Raw genomic sequence first — 26,044 nt, 5'->3', positions numbered from 1 at the left:
AGGGATATCCTGATATACACTGCGTCACTACAGCAATTTCTCTCTCCGAAGTAATATTTACTCTTGTTACGCCCTCTCCAAATTCAGAGCTATCTCCCATGTCTTTTTCTGTTAAAACAAATGTTTTTATTGGGTGTCCCCAGATGTATTTTCCCTGAAATGAGGATTTGAGTGCAAGTGATTTGATTAGGAGATGGTCCCAAAAAGTCTTGGTAGGAAGTGGGGAAGTGAAATGGGGAAGAGCTAGAAGTCAATAAAGTGTACAATATCAAGGGATTACCACCACGGGCAACTAGAGCTCCAGCTTACTGAAAATCTCTGGGAATGGCATTGAACACACCTCAGAGAGCAAGGGAGTTGGGGTATTTCTACACCACTCCACTTGGTCCTCCATAGGATCACTTCTAAGGAAAGCCGAGTTTATTCTCTGATGCCTCTGGGCTGCTGCTCTTACAGATAGAACTATTCTTGAGACCAGAGAAAGCTCTTAGGAAATCAGAAACAGTGGCCAACTGCTGGAAGTTGGGCCAGCAAGCACCGAACTGGTGAGGCCCCCAGAACTATGGGCTCGGTACAAGTACTGCATGAGAATCTAGTTGTTCCATAATTCTTGCCAACACTTGGCATTGCCAATTTCTTTTTCTTTTCTTCTTCTCACTCTGTGGTTGTAAAGTGATATTATATGTTCGTTAGCTGTTTTGGATATCTTTGTGAAGGAGCTGTTAGGTCATTTGATCATTTTTAACATGGGTTTCTCTTACATATTTTGGGGGAGCTTTTTAAAAAAACATATATCTAGATACAAGTGCTTTGTTGGATATATGTATTATAAATCTCCTACTCTAGTTGGTGTCTTTCTTTTTCTCTTTTGTAGAGTTTCTTGATGAAAAGCTATTCTTTATGATTTAGGGTTTTTTGTGTCCTGTTTTGGAAATCTTTACTAAGAAAATAGACTTCTAAGTCATCTTTAGAAGTTTTATTGTTTAATATTCTACATTTTGGCATATAATTCCATGGAATATTTTGTGTACAATGTAAGAGAGAGAGAGAGTTGCTTCTTTTTCATATTTATATCCAATTGATCAATCATCATTTATTAAAAAGACCATTTTTTCCCACTGCACAGAAGTGTCACATTTGTCATAAGTCAAGGGGCCTTATATATATGAGTCTGTTTATGAATCCTCAAGTTTTTCCCATCTGAATAAATAGCCTTAGCCATATAGAAAGTAAACCAATAGAAATAAACTAACTTAATCTAATAAGTGGTAGCACCAAAAACCCACAACAGCCGTCACTCTTGTAGTGAAATGTTAAAGTTTTCCTCCAAAGACTAGAGATAAAATATGATGTCTGTTATCAACACTTTTATTCATCATGTACAGGATAGCCTAACAAGGACAATCGAGCAAGGTAAAGATATTGAAATGTATAAGAGTTGGAAAGGAAAAAATAAAACACTCTAGTCGCAGAGGACATAGTGGGTATATAAAAAACCCAAAAAGTTATAAATCTAAACTATTAAAATTAATAAGTTTATTTAGCATAGTCCTGGGTACAAGGTAAACATAAGAAAATCAATTGTCTATACTAGCAACAAAAAATAGAAAATGAAATTCAAAAATGATTCCATTTGATCACCATGAAAAGCATCAAATAACTAGGAATAAATCTCACAACAGATTTGCAAGACCTTTATACAGAAAACTATAAAACATCACTAAGAGGAAATTTTTTTTAATATAGAAAAATAAATCATGTTCAAGGATAATAAGACATCATCGTGAAGGTATCAGTTCTCTTATGGTTGTATACACTTAATGCAAAACCGATCCAATCCCAGCAGGTTGATTTGTGCAAACTGATAAATTGATTCTGAAATTTACATGGAAACAAAAGGGCCAAGATTAACCAAGTAAATATTAAAGGAAAAAAAAAAAAGAACAAGTATCAAACGCTATGAAAGCACCAGGTACTAAGACATGACAAAGCACATTTCTGAAGGCAGTGTGCTGTTGGCCTAAGGGTAGGCTGGCTGAGGTTCTCTAGAAGGTGAGACCTGGGTATTAGTATTTTAGTGTGTGTGTGTGTGCAAAGGCCCTGAGGTAGGTAAGACCTTGGTTTTCTTGGAAGAACACAGAGAGTCCAGTTGAAAGGAGTGAGTGTAAGGGAAAATGATGAACTAGAAAACCAGACATCTCACCAAGGGCAGGATTATAAAAGACCTTGGTGGGCTTGCTAAGAATGTAGCCAAGGAACTGAGACATCTTTGAATGGTTTAAAAAGCAGGAATCTAACAAATCAGAATAGAGTTTTTTAAATGATTCTGGCTGCTCTGAGGAGAATTAAGGATACACTCATGCACATCACTTGCCTACAGCCCAGAAAAGCCAGTGAGGGGAGCAGGAGGTATGGACAGCCTGCCGCAGCTGCCACGGCCTCTGCACACACACCGAGGAACTCTGTTGGGCATTCAGAAGCATTATTTCTGATTGACCAAAGTAGTCACTGATGCAAAAGGACCAATTTTCTCCTCCTGTGAGGAATTCTACCTGTCAAAGAAAAAAATGGAAAAGGATAGATGGTAAGACTGCTTTGTCCCCTTTACTCCTAGCAAAGGGTTATTTGCACTTTCCCAGATGCCAACAGTAAAAATAGACAGAAAAAAATCTACCGAGTTTGTCTTTCTTCCAGAATTCAAAGGACATTCACGTATTAACCTGTTCTTCTCCACGACACTAAGGTGTGGGAAGGCGGATAATTTTATCCCTTATCTCATGCCACTCTCCTCCTCTCCACCTCATTCATTTTGCAGATAAAAACCTAAATCGCTGACAAATTAAGTGTCCATCAAAGATTAATGTCAGAGGTAAAACCAGGATTAAAAAATAGTCTCATAATTCCAAATCTTTTCTCTCATATCCATACTAGACACAAAGGCATTGGCCATGAAGGAGTTCTTGCTCACAAAAGCATTCTCTTTCAATTTATGGTACACAGAAATGAATGGTCGATAGGAGGGAATAACTCCGTTCTCCCCAGTTTATAAAGAGGAGCTATCCTGAGGTCCGGTCTGTATTCGGCTGCTTACTGGGCACCTAAATCTAAACGTTCCATAAATATCTCCAAATCGTTATTCCTCAAACAGAGATCATTAACATCGACACCTCCAATTCTGTTCCCTTTTCCGTATTTCTTGCCTCACTACTGCGTTTCTTCCAGTCATCCACTTCTCCACTCTGCCTTAATCCCCACATCCCATCAATCATAGGCCCTATGCATTTACTCCTCAAATACGGCTCACATCGTTTCTTGGATCACCCCCTACTCATCCCCCATTGCTTTTGCTTTTGCTTCAGCTTCAATCTGGATGATTGCAATAGCCTCGGACGTTCTCTTGGCTATCGTCCAATACCTTCCTTCCCCCACTTCATCCTCTCTCTGCCACTAGCATGATCCACCCAAACTACAGCTATTGTAGCTCCACTGTTTTAAATCCTCCAGTGACCATCTCCCAACACTCGCATGGAAAACCAAGTCTTAGCGTTGTACCCCAGTCTCTTCGTGATACCTTTTTGCGATATCATTGCCTAGACTTCTCCCCGTGGCTCCTTGCGCTCCAGCCATACCACATGACTGCTGGGCCCCAGCACATGCTCTAGCACCCGACTGCCTCTGCTGTCATCATCTCTCACCACTCTCCCTCACTCTGGCCCCCTCGCTGTTTCCCTAACCCACCACGGTGCCTTCCCACTTAGGGCCTTTGCACTGGCTGTTCCCTCTGCCTGGATCCCTCTTGCCCCAGAGAGTTGCATGGCTAATTCCCTCACTTTCTTTAAGACTACCCAAAGGTCACCTTCTTAATAAGGTTTGCTCTTGCCGTCCTACTTACATTCGCACACTGGTTGTGTATTTTACCTATTACTCTCCTCACTTATTGTCTGTGCCCTACTGCCCTACCCCGTCCCTCTAACGTGTAAGCTCAGAAGGCAGGGGTTTTTATTTGTGCTTATTAACTCATTGATATAGTCTAACCACCTAAAACAGTGCCCGATACATAGTAGGTGCCAAATAAATTTTCGTTGAATGAATTGAATACATAAATGTACCTATTACTTCACATCTCTCTTTTCACATGTTCTTCCCAATATCCGAAATACCCTAAATCTTCCTATTCCCCTCATCTACAGTCTTGTTGACTCACTTTTTTGCCAAATATTTCTTATCTACTTATCGGTCTGCCCCACTTCTTGGGTCAGGAGATGCATCTTACGTTATTTCTATGCCTATCTCCCAAGACATACCAGAAAATAAAAGGCACTTAATAAAAGTTTTTTTGAACTCAACTGATGTGAAGAATGTTGTATTTTAGGCAAAGGGCCTAAATGCCTGGGTTATATGCAAACTCTGACCAAATGACACAGAAAAGCTCATTCCAGAGCCTTCAATGGCCTTTGTTCCATAAATCCTTTTGCTTAACGCAGAAGGTACTGGAGTGTCAAATTGGATAACTGGTTAAGGCAGGTGCTAATTTTTGCAAATTATGTTTTGCCAGTATTTCAGAAAATGCAATTTGGTCTTGAATAGCTAGTCTTAGACCAGATGGTTAGTGCATTCTGATTTTTAAAATTGGGGATGCTCCCTGAGTAAAAATAGAGAGGAGGGAGGAGCAGAACCACTATTACTTAGTTACTCGTTATGCAGGACATCGTGCCAGCTATGTTACATATTTTAACTTATCCTCACAACGAACTTGTGAGGCAGATATTACGTCTATACAGATGAGGAAGCTAAGGTTCAGAGAATTAAATAACTGTCCAAGGTCATACCATAAATAAGGGCCATGACTGGAATTTGACCCAAAGATCCTGTGGAACAAAATCCCAGCCCTTTACCCAGCACTAGATTGCCTCCCCTCCTACGGTGTGGGAGTTTTAGTCTCAGAATCATCTTCCTATACATTATGAACTTACCCACCGATCTTATTGGTTCTTTTACTTCCCTGAACACAGTGTGAAATGTTTTCTCCAACGTACTCATTCTTCAAAGTTCGGACCTTACAGAAGTATGAAATCAAATAAAATTTAATGCTGGTCTGTGAATGCCGCAAAGTGTCACGCACATGCCAACCCAATTGCAGGCCTTCTTGGAAGAGGCGTCCCTCTCAATGAGCCACTTGAAAAGCCCCAACCACACCTTTCGCAACACGGACCCATTGGCCAGCACCCAGCACTACGCTTGGCCTGATTTAATTATGAAGGGCAGTTCCATAAACCTGGATCCCAACGTTTTCCTTTCCTGCTCAAGGACTTCCAATTCCTTAGACAAAAACAAATACAGTAAAAACAAGGAAGGAAGCCATCAGGGAAGATGGGGGAGTACAAGACACACAGGACTGAACAAAGAACAGTCCAGTTAAAAGCGCCCTTTAAAGAGCATTATGGAACAGCAGACTTGCCAAAGCGCTCAGAAGTCTATTCTAAAGGGAAAAAAAAAAAAAGCCAACTCTTGTCGTGACTTAGGAGATGACGAGTAGATGAGTAAAGAGCTGTCATAGAACGAGAGATAATATTCACGAATGATAATATTCACTCGAGCCACTGACTTAATTCCAGCCAGGAAAAGCACCAGTAAAGACATTTAGTAATCCAAAATCTTAGCTGAGTAGAAACATAAATATGGCAGTTATGTAGCCCGCAAGGTCAAAAAGTAGAAAAGTGCATGCTCTGGGAAAGGCTGAAGATGCTTCCAGAAGTTTCACCTCTAGGACCTACCAGATGTCCCAAAGAAAAGGGTGAGCAGGGCTCAGGCTATAAGCAGAAAACAATCTGTTGGTTCATTGCATACGCTGATAGTCTCTAGTTTGATGTCCTGTTGTTTGTCTCTGTCATAAGTGAACTTTGGAACAAAATGTGCATTCAATTTTATGGCTGGGAGACACCCTAGAGATGGATCTTCTCCACCCCCTCGTTTTACTGATGAAGCTTCTCAGACATAGATAGATGTAGGGATTTCAACTTTTATGAGAACATGAAGTCCATTGACAGAAAATACATTCTCGATTTTTCAGAATAGTGCTTAATTTGCATATCTGCCTGGTTGTCCCTGTGAATATACCTGTAATTATCAGAGCGTGTGTTCCAATTTGAGATTTGGAAAAATCTGATCACCTTATGGCTCAGAAAACAGCGTTCAGGAAAATTAAATGTTTGGAAAATCTGGTTTGGCCTTGCATTGCACTGAGGCACGCAAGCCAGTGAAGGGAAGAGAATAGAAACATTTTCTTCTCCTTTTCTCAGTGTGTGTGTGTGTGTGTGTGTGTGTGTGTGTGTGTGTGTGTGTGTGTGTGTGTGTGTGTTTTCAGCTTTAATGGGAATATGTGCTTCGGGGAAGAAACTGTGAACATATGGAGAGCCCCCTTGAGCTATTGATAAGGGTAACAATAGGAAGAAATACAGATAGTTAAGCAGGAAAAGAAGTACACGAACCTGGAACAGAGTGAATTAGGACTTGGACTTAGCAGGTCAGATTGAATTTTCATGAATATAACCACTTAAAAATGGCTCTTTGAAAAACTGATCTAAATACGTGAGGCCTATGCAGCTAACCTGGTAGAAGGTGGGGGTAGGAGACTGAGCATGTGTGATGCTAGGAGAGATTAGAACACGGGAGTGAAGGAGACTGTTGCCCAAGAAGCCACAGTGGCTGGGAGAAGGGATCTGTGCTGGCAGGAAGGGACCCCCAGAGAGAGGGGTGTGGAGGAGCTGCGGAGCTCTCTCCTTCCACCTGGAGTCTGCTCCCTTCACCCAGAGTAGGAGAGAGTTCCTCAGAGCTTTTCTGGGGCCAAACAGCAGCTGAGTTAGTGAAGCAGAGGGTGAAGAAATGGGAGGGAGGCCTCAGGAGCCCTCTTTGTGTGAGGAAAGTCAAATCTACAATAAACTCAGGAAATGTTCAGGGGAACAGAAAACTGAGCCTTTGTCTTAGGCATAGCTCTTTGTTTACACTGAAAATAGAAACATGGAAATGAAATTGCAGGCAGCTGCCTTTCTCCTTTCTTGCTCTTCCTTTCTTCACCCAGTGCCTAACTATGCAAACATCCTGGTCCTAAACGAATGTTAAATATTGTTTGGTGGAGTCAGCATTCAAGAGCAATCCAGAAATGTTTACACAGGGTGTCTGAGAAACTCTTACATTCTAAAAGCATGGTAAATCTAATATTCCCCAGTAAAGAAAATAATCAGAACCTCTAGTAAACATTTTCTAAAGTAAATAATAAAACATTATTTAATTCTAAATTTTAAGCAGTGATTTGGGGAAGGTTTTCCACATTATTGGCATTTTTTTTTTTAGCATAGATAGACATTATGAGACAAAAGTTAATTACTAGTTAACAAAGGATCCTTTTTCTCTTAGCATTAACTTCCTTTTCCCTATTAGCACAATAAAAAGGAGTGTGTGTTAATAAAGCCTATTCAGATAGTGGGCTTGCTCACACCACTTACACTTTGTGCCCTGGTTGTACCTTTCATTCACAGAGTTGTTATCTTTATTATGTACTTAGCAACTTAAAAAAAAAAGTGAACACTGCTTCCTCCATTTTACAGAAAGCAATGAGAATTACACCATAAGAAGATCTATAATGGCAATAAAGGGGTTGAGAAGAGACTAAAGTTCAAGTGCTCACGAATTGGAGTTTGTGTATTGAGACGTTACCTGTGTGTCATTTATTCCCTTCCCCATAGTCATCTTCCGATTAGGGCACCTGAGCACCTAGCTTGTTTCTTTCCTGTTTTGTATTTCTCCTTCCCATTAGAGGCTCCGTACAAGGACAGAAAAAATTAGAACTCTTCTGGTTGTGGGTGTGTGTGTGTTGTTGTTGTGGTGGTGGTTGTTGTTTGTGGACAGAATAACTGTTTCTGTGTACACGCCTCTCCCAAATAGCTAGATTTTTAACTGCTTCACAAGCAACCTCACGCACTTATTATCTTCAAAACCCAAGCATATGGCAAAATGCCTACCACAGAGTAAGAAATGAATGAACTCTTAAAAAAAAAAAAAATCAATGAACGAATGAATTCTTTGTTCCTGACCAAACCTGCTTGGAGGCCCTATGTAGTACCAGTGGATCTCAGGAAACCGTTCCGTGCGCAACTCAATCTGCTATTGTTCGATTTGATTTGGGACATGGTCTGTTTTTCACACTGTGGGTAGAAACTGAAGTGTAAACAGGGAGGCTTTACTTCCTCTGTATATTTTGGGTTCTAACCGTTCACCATATACTATGTCAGTCGTTTCTTTTTGATCTCTCCAGGACAGAACATTATTCCATCCTGTGAGCAACAGCTGCATGGATTGCAACCCTGCAGAGAAGAAGATTTTCATGGCCAGATGTGACCCTCTGTCTGAGACTCAGCAGTGGATTTTTGAACATATTAATATGACTGTTTTAGAAAAATTTAACCACCATGCCAGCTCCTAGGAAAAAAGGAAAAAGAACACGGAAAGGAAGAAAATGTGATTACCTACAGTTATAAAAACTAAATTTTTGCCAGCATCTGGGTCGAAGGAGTCAGGAATAACATTACGTAGATCTGGAAAGCCTGGTTTCAAGATCTGTCGGTCAAAGTAGGTTGTCCCAAAGAACTTCCTGCATCTGAAGGACTTGGCCGAGAACCTCACCAGCTGCTTCTGAGAACTTGAGACTAGCAGTTCCCTTGCTGGCCAAGGGCAAAGATTATTTAGGAAGTTTTCAAAACAACTGCTGAGTTAATAATCTTCGCATTTCTCAGGTCAAATCCTGCAGTAGTGAGTAGCTATGAATGGATCCTATCATTCGGGTGGGAGGGGGTGCATGACTGCTCTGAGAACCCGAGGACACACCGCAGGTGTAGCACTAGCCACACTGAGTGGGGGGAGCTGTACTCTCCGGTGCCATTCTCTGACTAAGAATGGGTTAAGCAGGTTTAACCCTTAAAAGTGCTGCAGATGATTTTAGAGTGCTTATACCATTCCGTTTTCTTGTTTTATTTTTGAATGAGGGTGTGCTATCTAATGTAAATCTTACATTACATCACGAAATGAACTTCCACTGTTTCCATTCTTGGCATTTGCCATTCTCCTTTTAGAGCAGAAGTAACTTATTGTTCATAAGAGTTTATGCTCCACCAATCAACTGAAGTTCTAATTCAGTGCCATTGTATGAATCCAATTTAAAAATAAAAACAAAACACCATGCTACCAAGTTACTCCAAAGAGAAAGATTTCACAGAAGCAGCGAAACCGTAAGGTTTAGGGGAGGGGTTTTCCTAGGAAATCTATTTTTACTTTTCTATTATTTTTAGAATTTTCAAAGTCTGATGTTTGTCCAGTCATAATTTTTATTAAGGAAGGAAATGGAGTGAGGTCGATGCAATTGTTTAAGGAGATTCTTAAACTCAAATAAATCTACACTCCAAGTAATATGTGACAATGTCTTGGTTCACTTCGATTCTGTTTAATCAGTCCTCAGGACGTAGAAGAGGTTTTATTTGTTTGGTTTTGAATTTGTTTTGTTTTATATTATTGATATTAATAACGTTTTTGTTTTACTTGGAAGTACACAGGAGGAATTTCCATTAATAAAGTGCTCTAACACCATTTTCTGTAAATGGGACAATATTTCAGGGATGAAAAAAGATTAAAAAACTAAATGGAACATTTAATCCTTAAAAGAATTTTTGTACTTTTCAATAATAATAGGAATGGGAGAGAAATAATGGGAATGGGAGAGAATTCTCTAGAGAAAAGAGTCATATTTAATTTCTCAAGTTTTTTCAAGTAGAAAGAAGTTTTTATTTTGCTCTCGTTTTAATTTGGTTTTCCTGTTAATAAAAAAAAATGTGTGTATCATCTTGGGTATAGAAGCCTGGAATTTTAGAACTGGGTAGACTGTTAGAACCCAATACTTTTGTTTTTGCAGATGAATAATAAGCCCAGAGAGCGTAGTCCTACTTCCTGGCAGGGCAGGTGGGTCATCTGACCCTCATCCAGTGCTATTCTTCCTGTTCTGTGGTACCTCATTCAGATACCCAAGATGGTTCCCATTATTCCTCTGATTTGATCTGAAATCTTCAGTCACTAGATGAGAATACTGTGACTCCCTGGGGATGCCTACCAGAGCTGCATTCGCATTCAGAAGCTTTAACATACGAAGCCTCTTCTTGTAAATGTTCATGATTTTGTTCTCTCCTCAAAACTTAATCAAAATGTCCAGTTAAACTGCCCCACTGATAGTTGGGAAAGAACTATTTTGTTATCTTTACTGATTTTTCAAGCATTCTTTTGAAGGATTATTCTTTTTAAACTGACGGAGATTTTTTTGTGTGGCGGTCAAGAGATCTTGAAGCTTTCAAGTTGTATAGTGGAGAAAATCAATAGTGAGAAATTAACCTGTGTGTGAAACGATTCCAAGTGAGTGAAGCTTTAACCCGAGCGTTCAGAGAGCAGTCTAGTTTTAGAATTAGATGAGCCTATAAAAATTCGCATTATGTCCTTAAACAGTTGACCGTTTTTTACATTTCCTTCAAAGACCTAGCTGTGGGTTCTGTACCCTGGAAAGCCAGGATCTGCCAGATATTAGGATGCTCTATTCATGGGAATCTAGCCATGGCATGTTTGGCAATGTCCTCTGAAGAAGCCTAAATACTGCGTTATTTTCATGCAACACCCAGGATCAAGAGAGATTAGTTTTCTGACTTCAGAGGGGCTTATCTCATGGATGTAACCTCACCTTTGAATGAAAGGATATAAAATTAAAAAATTGAAATTAAAAAAAAAATAACAAGAGAAGCTTGAGACATCAAAGCCAAAATAAAACTTCAAACTGCCAAGCAATTGTCAAATGTGTGCAAGTGGGGACCATCTGAGGAGAATACGACGAAGCGCAGAGAACCTACCCCCGCGCCAACCAATGAGGCGCCGCCCGCGGGCACAGCCTGAGGCCTTTCCCGGACCGCCCAAGGCCGGCCCGCTCACCGCAAGTACTACTGTTACCATCCTGAAAAATAGGAAAATATATATGTGGGTATATTTATTTGGCAAAGAGGACTGAATGGTTTTCAGAAAGAAAACTCTTTTCTGGAAATAACATGATTTAGAAATTGAACAGTGGAATGCTGACCAGCCGTTTTATCAGAATGGGAGGGGAAAATATCATAAAGTTCACCCGGCTGCGGAAATTGCTCTTTCTCCATAAGAAGAAATGGTTTGGCCAGAAGTTGAAAAATAGCTGTTTTAAAATCCTTTTAATGTATTTACTGAGAAAGGCTGTGCTGGAAAACAGTTGTGAGCTAATTGTGGGATTTATACTTTGTTCCAAGACTGGATTAGTGCCCTGGCGATAACAATGCCCTGGCTTCTGTGTCTACTGCTATTTAGTTAAAAATATTAATATCACATGACTGTTTTTAAATGTATTCATTATGTCAGAGGGCTTAGTAATAATGCAAGTTGCAGCATTATTTTGTGAATTGATCATATAGAACTTTATACAATAAATGTATAACACATAATGAAAATGGATTTATAGTCAACGAAAGGAAATGTTAGGCCTATTCTATTCATGTTCTTGTAACAACATAAAACAAATGCCAACATTTGACACCATTTCCTTCAGGGGCAATTATATGGCTAAAAAAAAAAAAAAAGCCAAAACATAAATAAAGGTATATAAATATATATTTTGTGCTTCTTGCCCTCACATGAAAAACTTCTTTCTCAATTACTCTATAACTATCTCCATAAGGAAATAACAAAAAGGAATTTTTTATTGGAAAGACTGACACTATAAAATTTATATCAGACACATCGAAAGAACCAATGACAGATGATAAAGCCAACGGTCCAGCCATGGAAGGCCACGCCCACCACTGCACGCCACTCCTGCCCCCGACTTCACTTACCTGAGGACCAGGATGAAGTTGACGGCAACACTGTGCCGCATCTCCTGCTTTTGACTTCCCACCTTTCCCAGGAGCGGGCAGTTCCCCTGGCCTTCAAGTGTTGCCAGGTTATATGTTATGCAAAATTTAGAACCATCCCTATAATATGTGATTACCGTGAACCTGATTTATCCCTTTAGTAAAATCTCTTCTTAGCCTGGCAGGAATAAGGTTGTGATATGTTCTCATAAACAGGTGCTGAAGATAAGGAAAGAAGGCATGGAAATAAGGCATTTTTTAGAAATCCTGAGAAAGAACACCTCAAAGAGAAGATATTTTTAAGTAATTCCTTATGCTTCTGGGATTAATATAAATGGCGAGAGGTAAATTGTATCTCTAGATGGGGGTGCATGTAATTCTCTCCGTTTACCTCACTGACAAGTTCTGCCCTTGCCATCTTAACTCTCAGATGACACCACTAACTGTGATTACTCTCCACGTGCGAAACGGGCGAGAACACCGAAGCGTGACAAGTGGCCAGTCTTTCCCACACTGCCGGCATTGGAAGATTGCTCTTTGATTTATGTCTGTAGTTTTTGCTTGCAGGACTGGGAGCTGTTTGCAACTCTATTTGGTAGACTTGACATTGGCCTGAAGCTCTATTCACAGTCACTCATCTCCACACTTGACACACCAGGCTGGTGCGTCTGGTACGGTGACTTCTCAGCAGACAGCCGCTCAGGCACATGCTTGATACTTCACTTCAGAGAAACCCGGGAGCACTTCTGTCCCTCCTGCCTGAAGTTGCCCCCTTCAGCGCACCCCTCGGGTTTCCACAGTCCTCCACTCTCACGTTTGCTCAGTCCAGTGCTGGTACGACTGACCTTGGTACAAAAAAAAAACTGTCTGCATTTCAGAATTTTATTGTGGATGATTTTATTCTGACATTTTACTCACCTCGGGGAGGGGTGTTTATAACTCAGTGACATAGGTCCCGGTGTACCAGGGGCAGTCCTGGTTTATGCCTGCTGTCCTGTGTAATTATTAATAGTGCCCCTTTTTACTCTTAAAAGTGTCCTAGTTTGGATAGCAAGTTATATGGTCCCTCTATGTATAATTCACCTCCCTATTTACTTCATGGCTCCTCTAGGGAAAGTTAAAATGTCCTTTACTTATTAATGTCTATAGTCTACAAAAAATCAACTAATCTCATTCCATCCCATAAAAACAGTGCCAGATGAAAACCAGTTCTGTCTGGTGATTGTCTTTTGCATTCACACGGTTCTCTACAAGTTGCTTAATGGAATCTTTTCAGTAAGAATTCTTATTCCCACCTAAATTTTGTTGCTGAATTAAGACGATTCTCATTTAAATGTTTTTTTTCACAATTTAAAAAAACTTATTTTAAATCACTTGTCATTTTATATCTTTTCAAGCTAAAAACAGTAGATCCTCTCAATATTATGGTAAGAATTAGCAATAGATGATATAGATAGATGATAAATGATAAATAGATAAATGTTAGATAGACAGACAGACACAAACATTTTGTTTGCATTATTGCTTTTGTTTTTCAAAGCAATTTTACGTTTACCTCATTCCACCCATGAAACTACCTCCAAGGTAGATAACATTACTATCTTTATGAAAAAACTGGAAGACTCAGAGTCAAGAGGCTTGCCAGGTCAAGGTCATAAAGCAAATTAACATTCTAGCCAGGACTAGAACTCGGGTCTGCTGATGCTTTGTTCTTGGCCCCTCCCACTCTCCATGTCACTGCACACCTCACTAGAGAGTCATTGGTCCACAGCAAAACCAAATATGAGAGGTAGTGAATGACTGCAAAATAGTGTGAACGATCATTCCTTGGGGTCCTGTGTTGTTAACCCCTAATTATGTTTGCTCTTCTCTGTACCGGTATGTTTTTATTGTTTTTACACAAGCTTATTAAAGTTAGAACACCAAACTGAATTCAGGATTAGTTCCTCTTAATGAGATTTCTAGGGTACTTTGAAGAAAAGATCAACTAAAGCTATTTGCATAGCTCTGGACGATGAATATTGTGTGAGCAAATATTGTGTGCTTTGTGATTATTAATGGCGTCAGCCCTCAGCGGGGAAAACAGCCACCAAGCAAGGATTTTGCACTTACTTTGTGATAAGGCTCCAAATTGACTCTCTTTCAATTTTCTTATTTCTGTATTCTGTTCTGTCCTCATTCATCTCTTAGCTATTTGAGACTCTAAATGCACTGGTGTGAGTCCTCTCTGTGGCAGTTTATCTCTTTTGGGGGTACTTGCTAAACATGTAGATCACGAGACCCTATCCCTAGTCTACTAACTCCCAATTTCTGAGTAAGGCTACTAGGCACAAATAATTCTACAGCTGAAGAGGGAATAAATTGCTTTGTGTTTCATTCCGAACGTCTTACTACTAATAAATCCAAGTTAATTCTTTGACATGGTCATCTCGCTCATATATATGGACTGCAGATGTCTGAAAGAATATCGTCAGTTGTAATCCAGAGCCAAACTTACACTGACAGACACATACCCAAGAACATTTTATTTCAAAAGTCTTCTAGCTTTGAGTAGGCCCGGGGCTATTCATTTTAGCATTTAAGGACATGAAGGGAGAGTTAAAACACAGACAGTTAAAACTCTGTGCCTCACACCCCCAGTTTCTGATTCATTCAGTCTGGGATGGGGCCCAAGAATTTACATTTCTAATAAGTTTCTAGGGGATGCTGATCCCGATGGTCTGGGATCCACACTTTGGCTTAGATTGAGAGTCTCAACATTTTGAAAATATCTTTTTAAAGATAGTCCTGTTAATGTACAATGTGTTTAGGAACCATTTAGTAAAGCCATCTATTAGAAATGCTAAAACCTTAACTCACTCAAAATCCACATGAGTGTAACTTAGTTCAATGAATATTTATGGTCAAAAAAAAAAAAGTTTCTTTTAAAACTCTTTAAATCAGGATCACAGAGCTGAAAGACCATTAACAGGTGAGATGATGGTATCATAGTAAACATCTTTTGAATCAATGACATTTCTCAATTAAAGTGTAGCGAAATGCTAGGCATTGAGCATCACATTAATAATTTAATTATTATTGTTCCTTCCTCTGAGCCGTTAATGAACTTCATACTACTATAAAATAGTATTAAAAATCAAAGGAAAGTATAGCATGATTAAATAATTTATGTAACAATGTTTTTTAGTGTATTGGCCCTCCTAGCCCAGATCGTGTTTTTTCTCAAGTTCTCTCTTAAGAAAACAAACATCGCTTTTTGGTGGCAAATACCTGGCTAACCAACCTCGTTTCAAACACATTGTGCAAACTGAGCTATGGTTCCTCTCATCTTTGAAAAATGCTGCAAGTTTAACTAAAAGTTTTTTTGAGTGGAACAGTATTTCACCACATGCAACGCAGTTCAGTTACTTCATTAGAAATAGTTGCAGGAAGTAAAGCTTAGTATTTCTACCATGTTGGAACTCTGATTCTCTCAGATTTGTAATCTTCCTTTCATTGAAAAAAATCATGAGATTTTTTTTTTAAAGGTTATTTCTCCCTTGTTCTCTGTCTTCAAAAATGAAAGAAAGATTTTTTTTTTTAGTTTATTTAAATTTCAGCCTCAAAGGGCGTATGTAGTAAACGCTCCAAGTTACTTTTTTCCCCCAAATACATTCTGAGCTGTGTGTGTGTGATGTGGTGGTGGTGGTGGATGGATGGGTGTGTGTGTGCACTAAGGATGCATGAAAGATATTGTATGTGAAAAGTGTTTTGCTTGCTATTCAAATTTCTAACACCCAGGAAATTATATGTTAAGGAATTTCTAATGTGGTCATGAGTCAATAATCCAAGCCACTTGTGTTCAGATTTTGTGGAGAAAGAAAATGCAGTAGATGCAAAAACTCCTCTGAGGGCCCAACTTTAGACATGTATCTCGAATCAAAAGGATAAACTTCTATCATCGGGATTTACAACCCTTGCTGAAATTAGTCAGAAGCAAAGACATTGAAGCCCTGCATCATACTCCGCTGCCTCAGAAAAGACAGGCCTAGAGGACTGAAGCACCCGTGGGGTGAGCTTGAGAGAGAGAAAGGGAACGGCCGTGCTTTATTTTTCTTAAGATAATTGTTTTTAATGTCCTGGAGGAAGCAGCAGGGAAGTGTTGGAAAGACTGAGATGTCAGAGAAATAATGTCACAAAAGAAAAGCTGCTCCGGAAGCAGGGAGCCACTTCTCATTAACATCCACCTGCCAGCAAGTGGTGAGGGTCAGACGCATGCGCACACTCATCCTCCCAGGCAGCTTTCCATCAGAAGACGAGGATTTATACAGAATGGGAGCGCACACAAGTATGAAGTAACTATGCAGAGTCCCCGAAATGTTTAAAATAAAACAATCTCTGGGGCAATTCGTCTGGATAATAAATGCCTCTGCTTGAGCAAGGACATGGAGTTGAGGTTCTCTTACTGCAAATGACAGGCATGACTTAACTGGAGGAGAGCTAATGACCTTATTTTCTATATTCCTCAGACATCAGTCGGCTGCCAGAAAACCGCCCGTAGGGTTGAGGCAGTGATGGTTTAAAATGGCCAGGGAGACAGGCTACAGGAAAAAATGAGCTGCAGCTAGGGTGGCAGCTTCTTGAGATGTTGACGAATGTCTTCGCCACGGAGCCCAGCAACACACTTTGCGCCCTGGGCCGCCAGAGCAGAGCCACTGGTCCAGATGCGGAGACATCAGCAAGGCTCCTTGAGAAATTCTTCTTCGCGTTTCTTTCATAAATTCTTCCTTATTTCTAGCAATCCTGAGTAAGCTTCTTCCAAAAAAAAAAAAAAAAAGTTAGAACATCAGATCAGTGTGATTCCTTTGGTGACTTGAGGAAGTCAGAGCATCTTTCTTGCTGGGGTCAAGAGAAATGTTAGAACAGCAAAATCCCCAGTCTTCCTTCTCATCATTTTTTATGTCTCTTCACCCTAACTAGGAAAAACTGTTTCAGGCGATGTCAGCAGGCTGGTTCTTTTCTCTGAGGACTCGATGCTGTCTCTAAATTTAATTCAATAAATGTTGGCTGAGTAACTACAAGAGTGAGACTTCGCATTAGGCCAACGGTACAAAGAACTAGGAAAAAATGTTGTCGAAAAATTATGTTCTTGCCTTAGCTGCAGCCCTCCTTTCCCATCTGAAACAGGCTAAATCTTTTTTCTTTTAATTAAATGTATTAGGGTGACATCAGATAATAACATTATATAAGTTTCAGGTGTACAGTTCTATCCCACATTGTCTGTGTACTGATGATGCTCACCACACAGTCAAATCTCCTTCTGTCACTGTATATTTGACCCCTTTACCCAGTTCAACCTCCCCCTACCTCCTTTCTCCTCTGGTAACCACGATAATACTGTCTGTGTCTATGAGGGTTTTTTGTTTGTTTGTTCGTTTTGTTTGTTCATTGTTGCTTTCTGTTTTATATCGCACATGTGAGTGAAATCATATGGTTCTTGTCCTTTTCCAAAAATTTGTCTTATTTCACTTAGTGTAATACACTCTAGGTCCACCCATGTCGTCACAATGACAGTATTTCATCTCTTCTTATGGCTGAGTAATATTCCATTGTACATATGTACCACATCTTCTTTATCCAACTGTCTATCAAAGAACACTTTGGTTGTTTTAATGTCTTGGCCACTGAATAATGCTGCAATAGACATAGGCATAGGCGTGCATATATATTTATAAATAAATGTATTCACATTCTAAGGGTAGATGCTCAGAAGAAGGATTGCTAGATTATGTGGTAGCTCTATTCTTATTTTTTTTGAGGACCCTCTTGTACTGTTTTCCACAGTGTCTGTACCAACTTACATTCCCGCCAACAGTGTATGAGTGTTCCTTATTTTCAACATCCTCTTCAACACTTGTTATTCCTTGTTAATAATGTGGTTTTGACTTGCATATCTCTTACAGCTGGTGAAGTTGAGCGCCTTTTCATATATCTGTTGGAAAAAACTGGCTAAATCTTTAACTGGATGAGTCTTCCTTGAAGGATTGTGCTAATGATGAAATATGATAATAAAAAAAAATTTTTATGTAACCTGCAAACAAAATGGAAACGTGTTAGTATTTAAAGGAAATCTGTCCTCTAGCAGCTTACAATTTAGCAAAGCAATGCTTAGATACAATGACCATATAATTTATTATCCAAACCAGATAATTTTTTAGAGTGAAATGAGTTGTTATTAATAACTATGGAGGAAAAACAGATGAAAACCAAGGCTAGGGAAACTGCAGCATATGGCCATTCTCTTCTTAAAGACACTAACAAAGGATTTATGGGTAAGAAAATATATTAAGGTGGAACCCACGCAGTCAACATTTAGGGATTGTTGGAGAGGGGAAAAAAATACTTTTTCTCTACCCTCTTAGGACCTGCCAATTAAACTGATGAAAGACAGATTAGCAAGAGAGAAAAACAGATTTAATTATTTGCTTAGGCACAAGGAGTTCACAAAGAAAGTAACTCAAAGAGGCAGTTAGAATTTGGGGCTTATACCCCATCAGAACAGGGAATAAAGAGCGGCAGAGCAGTACTTCTGGGAAAACAAATGACTTTGAGAATGACTTTGGCCTTTAGGAGAATAGAGGGGATATATAATGGCTGTAACAATGTCTGTCTGGGTGTGGTGCAGACTTCTGCCTCCAGGAAAAGAAGGGTAGAATTCTTCCAGGGATGTAGATTTATGACGATTGAGTTCTTTTAGGCAGATAAAGAATTTCAAGTACTCAAATGCTTTCGCTCAAAATAATTCTTATGCCAAAATGGTATATTTGGGGTGGCATATCCTGATCCCCTTAGAGTTCACAAAGTGAATTTGGGTTTTAGTAGTTAAATTCTCTTATTGGAAAGTTTTTTGAAATCATATAAGTGATGTGGTTCTATTTGCTGTTTTTGAGTTTGAGCATGAAGTATTATCTAAAATAAAATTGTTCATGTGCCATTGTAGCTAGATTATAATGTCTAGGCTATTTACTGCTTGAAAATGCCCCTAAAATCTTTATTAATCAAATCAGGGTATCAAAATACCATCATAATAACCAGCTTAATTTAGAGAAAATAAGCAAAAATCTCATATATCATGTGCTTTAAAAAGAAAATATAGTCTTCTCTTCTGTTTTGATATGCAATAGTACATAATTTAAAAAAAAGAAATTTGAACTCATAAAGTAATTGAATTAGTAAGTACCTCCCACAATATTAAAATCACTATTTTGTATTTCGCTTTGTGTAGATTGCCAATAGAATTGTGTTGTCTTGTTGAATGAGGATTTTGGAAAGAGACAGCTTGTCAGGGAATTCAACAATAAAACATTAAGTTTTTAATGCTAATTTACTTTTTTGGTTTTACATTGCACCAGGGCTAATTCCTCTATCAAAATGGGGTAATAATGCCAACGGATTTACCTGATAAATGTGTCCCATCTTCAGAATGTGGGATGAGCTGTGTTTGTTCAATTTTACTGCATCCCGAGACAAATGAAATTAGGAAAAGGCTGCTATGAAATAAAGTTATTTTCTACAGAGTTTGTTCCCGACAAGCTAGATTGCAGCCCCAGCAAAAATAAGAAGAAAACAAATCATCTGGTTTATAACCAAACTAACCAACCAACACAAAACAAGCAAAAAATCAAAACAAACAAATATAAGGCTCCTAAATGCTATTCCAACAATAGACCTATGGAGACCAAAATCAGTTTATTGAAAATATGCAAATTTTAGATGTTTAAATTTTTGTTGAATGGAGGAATGGGTGGTTGGCAGGAATAATGCCTACTTCTCTGTACGACTGTCAATATGTTCCATAACTCAACCTTGAAAATGGAGAGCAGAAAGAATGAAAAAGCTAGAGAGTAAGAGAACAAGAGAGACCGGGAGAGGGAAATAAGTTATATAAATGGAAGCCCACACTCTAAAGCGTAAGATATATACCTTCACTGGAAATTTTGATTGATTTGGTTGTTTTATAGTTGCTGCCCCAAGGGAAAAAAAATGAGGCACAATCAAAATAGGCCCTTAGGTAGTGGACAGAAAACAGTCTCCATAGAAAAAGCACAAGTCCCTGTCTACAGTGAGTCTCTAACAATCTAAGCTGCTTTAACTCTCCCTGTGTGGCTCCCCCACTGGAAGGAGCACAGATCATAGAGACACTACCACTACCCGCTTCTTTTCCCACCTCCTGCTGAAGATTTTACCCCTTTCTAAACATATAAAGTAATGATATTCACTAGGGGTTTTTGGTAGTTAGAGAAAGGAATCTGAGAAAAAGAAAAAGATCCACGACAAGCTGACAAGTATACAAATTACATATGGTGTTCCTATTTATTGGTGGAAGTGGCAAATCTAAATAAGTTATACAGTCCTGTGCCACATAATGATGTTTCAGTCAATGACAGACCACGTATATGATGGTCCCATCAGGATTATAACGAAGCTGAAAGTTTTCTATCGCCCAGTGACACTGTAGCCATAGTAAGGTTGTGAGGCAAATACATTACTCATGTGTTTGCGGTGATGCAGTGTAAACAAACCTACTGCGCTGCCCGTGGTATAAAAGTGTAACGGTACGATTATGTGCAAAATGCTTGATAATGACAGTAAACAAATATGTTACTGGTTTATGTATTTACTATACTATCTTTTTTTCTTACATCTTTTATTTTTTTATTTTTCAATTACAGTTGACATACAATATTATATAGTTTCAGATGAACAAAATAATAATTAGACAACTTAAAAAGTGATCACTCCAATAAATCTAGTACTTATCTGACACCATATACAGTTATTATAATATTATTAACTATACTTTATATTCTATACATGATATTGCCGTAACTGTTTTTATAACTGTCAATTCGTACATCTTAATTCTTTTATCTTTTCAACCGATCCCATCAACCACTGTCCAAGCTAGCAATCACCTATTTGTTCTCTGTATCTATGAGTTTCTTGCTGTTTTTCTTTGTTGTTGTTCATTTATTGCTTTTTAGATTCCACGTGTAAGTGAAACCATATGGTATTTGCCCTTCTCTGTCTGACTTATTTCACTTAGCACAATGCCCTCTGGGTTTGTCCATGTTGTCACAAATGGCAAGATTTCATCCTTTTTTATAGCTGAGTAATATTCTATTGTATATATGTACTACCTCTTCTTTATCCGTTCATCTATCAATAGACACTTAGGTTGCTTCCACATCTTGGCTATTGTAAATAATGCTGCAATAAACACAAGGCTGCATATATGTTTTTGAATTAGTGTTTTGGATTTCTTTGTTTAAATATCCAGAAGTGGAATTACTGGGTCAAAAAGTAGTTCTATTTTTAATTTTTTGAGGAACTTCCATACTGGTTTTCATAGTGTCTATACCAATTTGCAATCCCACCAACAGTGTACAAGAGTTCTCTCTTTTCCCACATCCTCAGCAACGCTTGTTGTTTGTTGATTTCTTGATGACAGCCATTCTGACAGGCGTGAGGTGATATCTCAGTGTGGTTTTAATTCGCAGTTCCCTGATGATTAGTGATGTTGAGCATCTTTCCATATGTCTATTGTACATCTGTGTTATAAAACACTTTCAATCATTATTTTAAAGCATAGTCTTTCTACTTATTAAAACAAGTTTGCTGTAAAACCTCATGCTCTGCTATGCTGGCAGCAGCCTCATTTATCTCCTGTTTATCACATCTCGATTGCATCATTTTCCTCTGTGCTTAATTCAATCTCATGCTGCTTTGTAACAGTAACATGCTGTACAGACTTATATAGCCTTGGAACAACAGGCTATCCCACACAACCCAGGTGTGTAGGAGACTATGCCATCTAGGTGTGTGTAAGTGCACTCTGATGTTCACACAATGATAAAATCACCTAATGACACATTTCTCAGAGCACATTCTGGTCATTAAGAGACACATGACTGTATTGAATCCCTTGAGAGAGATGTTAATTTTATTGGCTTAGACTCCAGTAAAGTTAAGACAGAAAGATCCCATTGTGTAATAGTGTTCAGCCTCTTCACTGTGATGCTGAAATGAGTACTGACCCTTTCCAGGGATCTCTGGGCCACCAGGAGCTCAGGGAGGGGCAGAAACAGTGGAAGCCATATAAGTATGTTGTAAGCAGGAATCCGTCATTTGAAAGCTTTCCAGGGTAGTGACATTGATTTCTAAAACTCATTAAGCCACAAGAAACACACGAAACGGAGGAAAAAGACAAGTCTAAAGCAGACATTGGGCTATCACACAGTCGGTGAAGGTTTCAGAAGTATCTTAAGAAGGTTTACTGACTATTCTTGACCTGCAAACTTTACCTCATTTTGCTTATACTAATGAATCACACAAATGGAAAATAATCAAAAGCAATGGATGTGGTAATTACTTTTTAATGGTCGATGCTTTGACCTGATGCAAATTAATATCTTAAACCTCTGTAAGGCACATTGCATTTGATCAACTGTGCTTATTCTTCTAAATCGCCATAAGAGAAACCAGGCTTACCATACACATAGCAAAGCCGTTGTTGTTTTTCTTTTTAATTCTTAAGGTCACCAAACCTAATTTTATTGAAGTTAAACTTCTCTGCTCATTAGCTGTATAACCATGGGTAAATGACCCGATATCTACAATTTGGACTATTCATTCCTAAATTGTGCTGTATCCATAAGTCCCTTATGAAAGAAAAACTTTGTGATTTTATAATAAAAATAAAGTAAAAACGGGAACCATGGTAAGCTATAAGAATCTAATCTGGAGAACATGGAATGTATTTTCCCTCATTTGGAGTGCTGGGATGAGGATAATCGCTGGCAATGTTAGGTTGAACAAGGTAACTTTATCTACCTACATACCATATAAAAATGAGATGATTAATTATAGGCCACTCTTAATATTACAAGTGGCTGGCAATGTATTCTATCAGCTATTGATCCATTCATTCATCCAACATTTACAGAGCGTGACCAAATGGTACATACTAATTACAAGAATTCTCGAAAACCTGTAATAATGCTTCATGGCAAAGCTTTCTCCTAAGAAGCTGTTTAAATAATCAAATTCACAGAGAGGCTAGTCAAATACTCTATAAACCTTGCCAGCAGGTTTACAGCTGAAAATCTGCTTATGGGATTACAAAACTATAGCCAGATGTAATGTTTAAAGGAAAACCATTCTTTATAGTAATTTTACTCTCCTTTACTATTGTTTTTAGTAAACAATTAGAGAGTTCTCAAAGAATAAGATAAGATGATATTGAGTACTTTCAAAGTCTTTAATAAAATAAAAATATACAGTTATCTTCGGTATAGGGAGGAAACTAGGAATTCCATGTCCTTAGGAGTAGAAAACATCTCTCCTTCCTTTTCTTAAATATTGCCCTCTGGTAATAAAAGAGTGTTTTTTCAGCCTTGAAATCCTGATGAGGGAGCCTAAAAAAGAGAGCAGTTCTCAACTCTTTGTTGGGTCTGTTGGTGTATTTTCATCAGTTACTAGGTGTATCACATTTAATAATAACATATAAAGCTCCAAAGTTTCTAAAATTGTTAGATTTAAAGGAATCTGAAAATTTTCCTAAACCAGCATCATTCTTACTTGTACTCTGATATGCTTTCTCAACAGCATGACAAAAAGGTACAGTTACAGTGAGTTAGCCCTGAGAATCGAGGATAATTCTGATTCTGACTATGAGAAAACATTGGGGCATGTTAAGTCCATCACTATTGCAACAGCAGAAGGATGGAGAAGAGGTGCCTCCTGGAGAGTCTCATGAATTTTGTCACCAGCCCTTCCTTTCTTTACTTCTTAGACCCTCTGAGCTCGAATGATAGAGTAGAGGTCTAGGGAGAGACAGGTTAAGTTTCCTTCCAAGGAAAGTCCTAAGAAAACTGCACACAGCCTATTGGAACTGCGAGGCCAATCATTCTGTTCCAATATGGTGATAGGAGAAAAAAAAAAAAAGCAAACAAAGTTAAGACAAAGTTTGCTCAGGCAAATACTTTTGATAAAGCCAGATTCAAACTCTTAATTATCAAATGTTAACTAGGAGGCAGTCACTCTATCAACACTAAGTAGGCTTGCATTTTTCATTCACTGCTTTGAATTTCTCTTAAAAGAGACATGGAACAAGCATGAGTTCACTGATATTTTCCAGCCGGGAAGGAAATGGGCCAGTTGTACCAGCCATTGCAAAAGGAAGCCTATTATCCCATTGCCATTTTGTACCAACCCAGTAAGTAAATATCCTAGGCCTGATCTTTATGGGCAGTTAAACTGTGTAGTACTTGATAAATACTCTCATGTGGTTGCCTTAAAGCAAAACAAAGGCCACCACTGGATAACAAGACAGCTGCAAAAATTAACATTAGATCCCAGAGGAGATTGGCATTTCAGAATCACAGACGTTATCTCTGGCAAGAAAGATACATGTTACAAATAGCAATGGTTATTAAAAGAGCAATAAGCCACCGCAGATACATTTAAAGCAATCAATTTTAAGATAAGCAACACTGCCTGAAGTTGAGCACAGTAAGATAACTGAAAAAAAAAAATGATTCTAGGTTATCATTCAAGATTCACAGCCTAAGGAAAAGAGCTGCACAAATATGAACTACATCTGAATTTTGTATCAAAGCCATTACTTCCCATTATCCGAAGCAAATTTGGTGTAAAAGGGGTTTTGAAGAAGAATATTGGCCCACGCAATAGTGGAATTTGGTAAGTTAGACCTTGGGTCATCTAAAATTCTTATAGTTTCTTTTTGCAAACACTTGTAAAATCCTTGCGGGAAGCAGGAAAAATCCATATGCTAATGGTACTTCTAATTGGGCTAAAACTGAAGAAAGATGAGAGGAGAGCACAAATCCAACTCAGAGAGCAAAGAGACTGACGCATGAAAAGAAATGATTAAAGAATTCTGAAATGCTCAGCTCTGCTGAGTAGCACCTAAGAGAAGTTGTGATTGTCACTGAAAGTGTCCACAGAGTGTAAACAACAGTCAGTCATTACTGAGCTGAATAGAAGGAATAAATTGGGGTGAAATTCAGGAAAGAGAAATTTAAACCTAATGTCTGTGATGAACAGGGCTGCCAGATAGTGAAACATCTCTCTGGGGATAACCATGAGGCATCTTCTCAGGAGGCTTTAAGTGTCAGACTTCACCGTGAACCGATTTTTCTAGTCCTTTGGATTGGAAAAGCCCCTCGCGAAAGAGCAGGATTCTATTTTTGGAGAAAATAATTGTCTAAAATTTTCCTCAGAAAAGAAAGAGTCTATGGTAGAAATCAACACAGAAAGCGAGATAAAAGCAGAATGCATGGGAAAGGCAGGTCATTGGTAAGCAGAGAAGTGGTAGGAAGCAAACCCTGTCTAGACTTTTCAAACAGACAGCGGTGGACCTATTACCAGCAACGAGCTTCGACAGTGGTTACGCATTGAAAGTAAGGACACGGACATCTTCTTTAGTATGTCAACATGACTTGATTTTCCCTAGCAGTAGCCTCAACACCTGGTGACAACCTACCAAATGAATCCTTTGTATCCTTTAGCTAAGGAGTAATTCTCCAAAAGCTATAGTAAGCTAGTCTTTGCAATATTTTTTCTCCTTTTTAACTAACAAGAGCCATGTCTCAAAGTATGAGCTTGGCATCAAGCCGATCTGGGTTCAGATTTCAGCTCTGATATCTACTGTGTGACCACTGGCCAAGCAGTATAACTTTTCGATGACCCTCTCAGCTCAAGATGGGATGACCATACCTACCTCTAGCAGCCAGTGTTTTTGGCTGCAAGAATTACACAGAAAAACTTAAGCAGAAAAGAAACTTATTGGGAGGATATTACAGAGCTCAGAGAATCAATAATAGAACCAGGTGAGAAAATGAACTAAGGGAGGTGAGTTGCTCCAAGCCTTGGGCAATGCTATGCCACAGTTGTCTTACTAGGTTATCACTACATGAATTGCTGCCACCACTGCTCCTGGACCACACACTGCCAGACTCTGCCGCCACTGGACACTGGATGCTGCCGCCATCGGCTCTGTGCATAGCAATCATGAGGTGGATTGT

At 38.8% G+C, this 26,044-nt stretch overlaps 1 protein-coding gene across 3 annotated transcripts in view; it reads left to right on the top strand.

Moving 5' to 3' along the window:
- The window catches only part of GALNTL6 (polypeptide N-acetylgalactosaminyltransferase like 6), an 881,484-nt gene extending 865,964 nt beyond the window's left edge, over positions 1 to 15,520 (top strand). For all 3 annotated transcript variants that reach the window (XM_016148213.2, XM_016148211.2, XM_016148214.2), the window contains one exon: positions 8,312 to 15,520. In XM_016148213.2, the coding sequence (XP_016003699.1) occupies positions 8,312 to 8,479 (168 nt within the window). In that variant the 3' untranslated portion in view covers positions 8,480 to 15,520. The remainder of the gene's footprint in view (positions 1 to 8,311) is intronic.
- Positions 15,521 to 26,044: the final 10,524 nt, after the last annotated feature.

This window comes from Rousettus aegyptiacus, unplaced genomic scaffold, assembly GCF_014176215.1.
Source record: "Rousettus aegyptiacus isolate mRouAeg1 unplaced genomic scaffold, mRouAeg1.p scaffold_m13_p_16, whole genome shotgun sequence".
Classification (NCBI taxonomy): Eukaryota; Metazoa; Chordata; class Mammalia; order Chiroptera; family Pteropodidae; genus Rousettus; species Rousettus aegyptiacus.
This window is presented reverse-complemented; position numbering and strand designations above follow the sequence as displayed.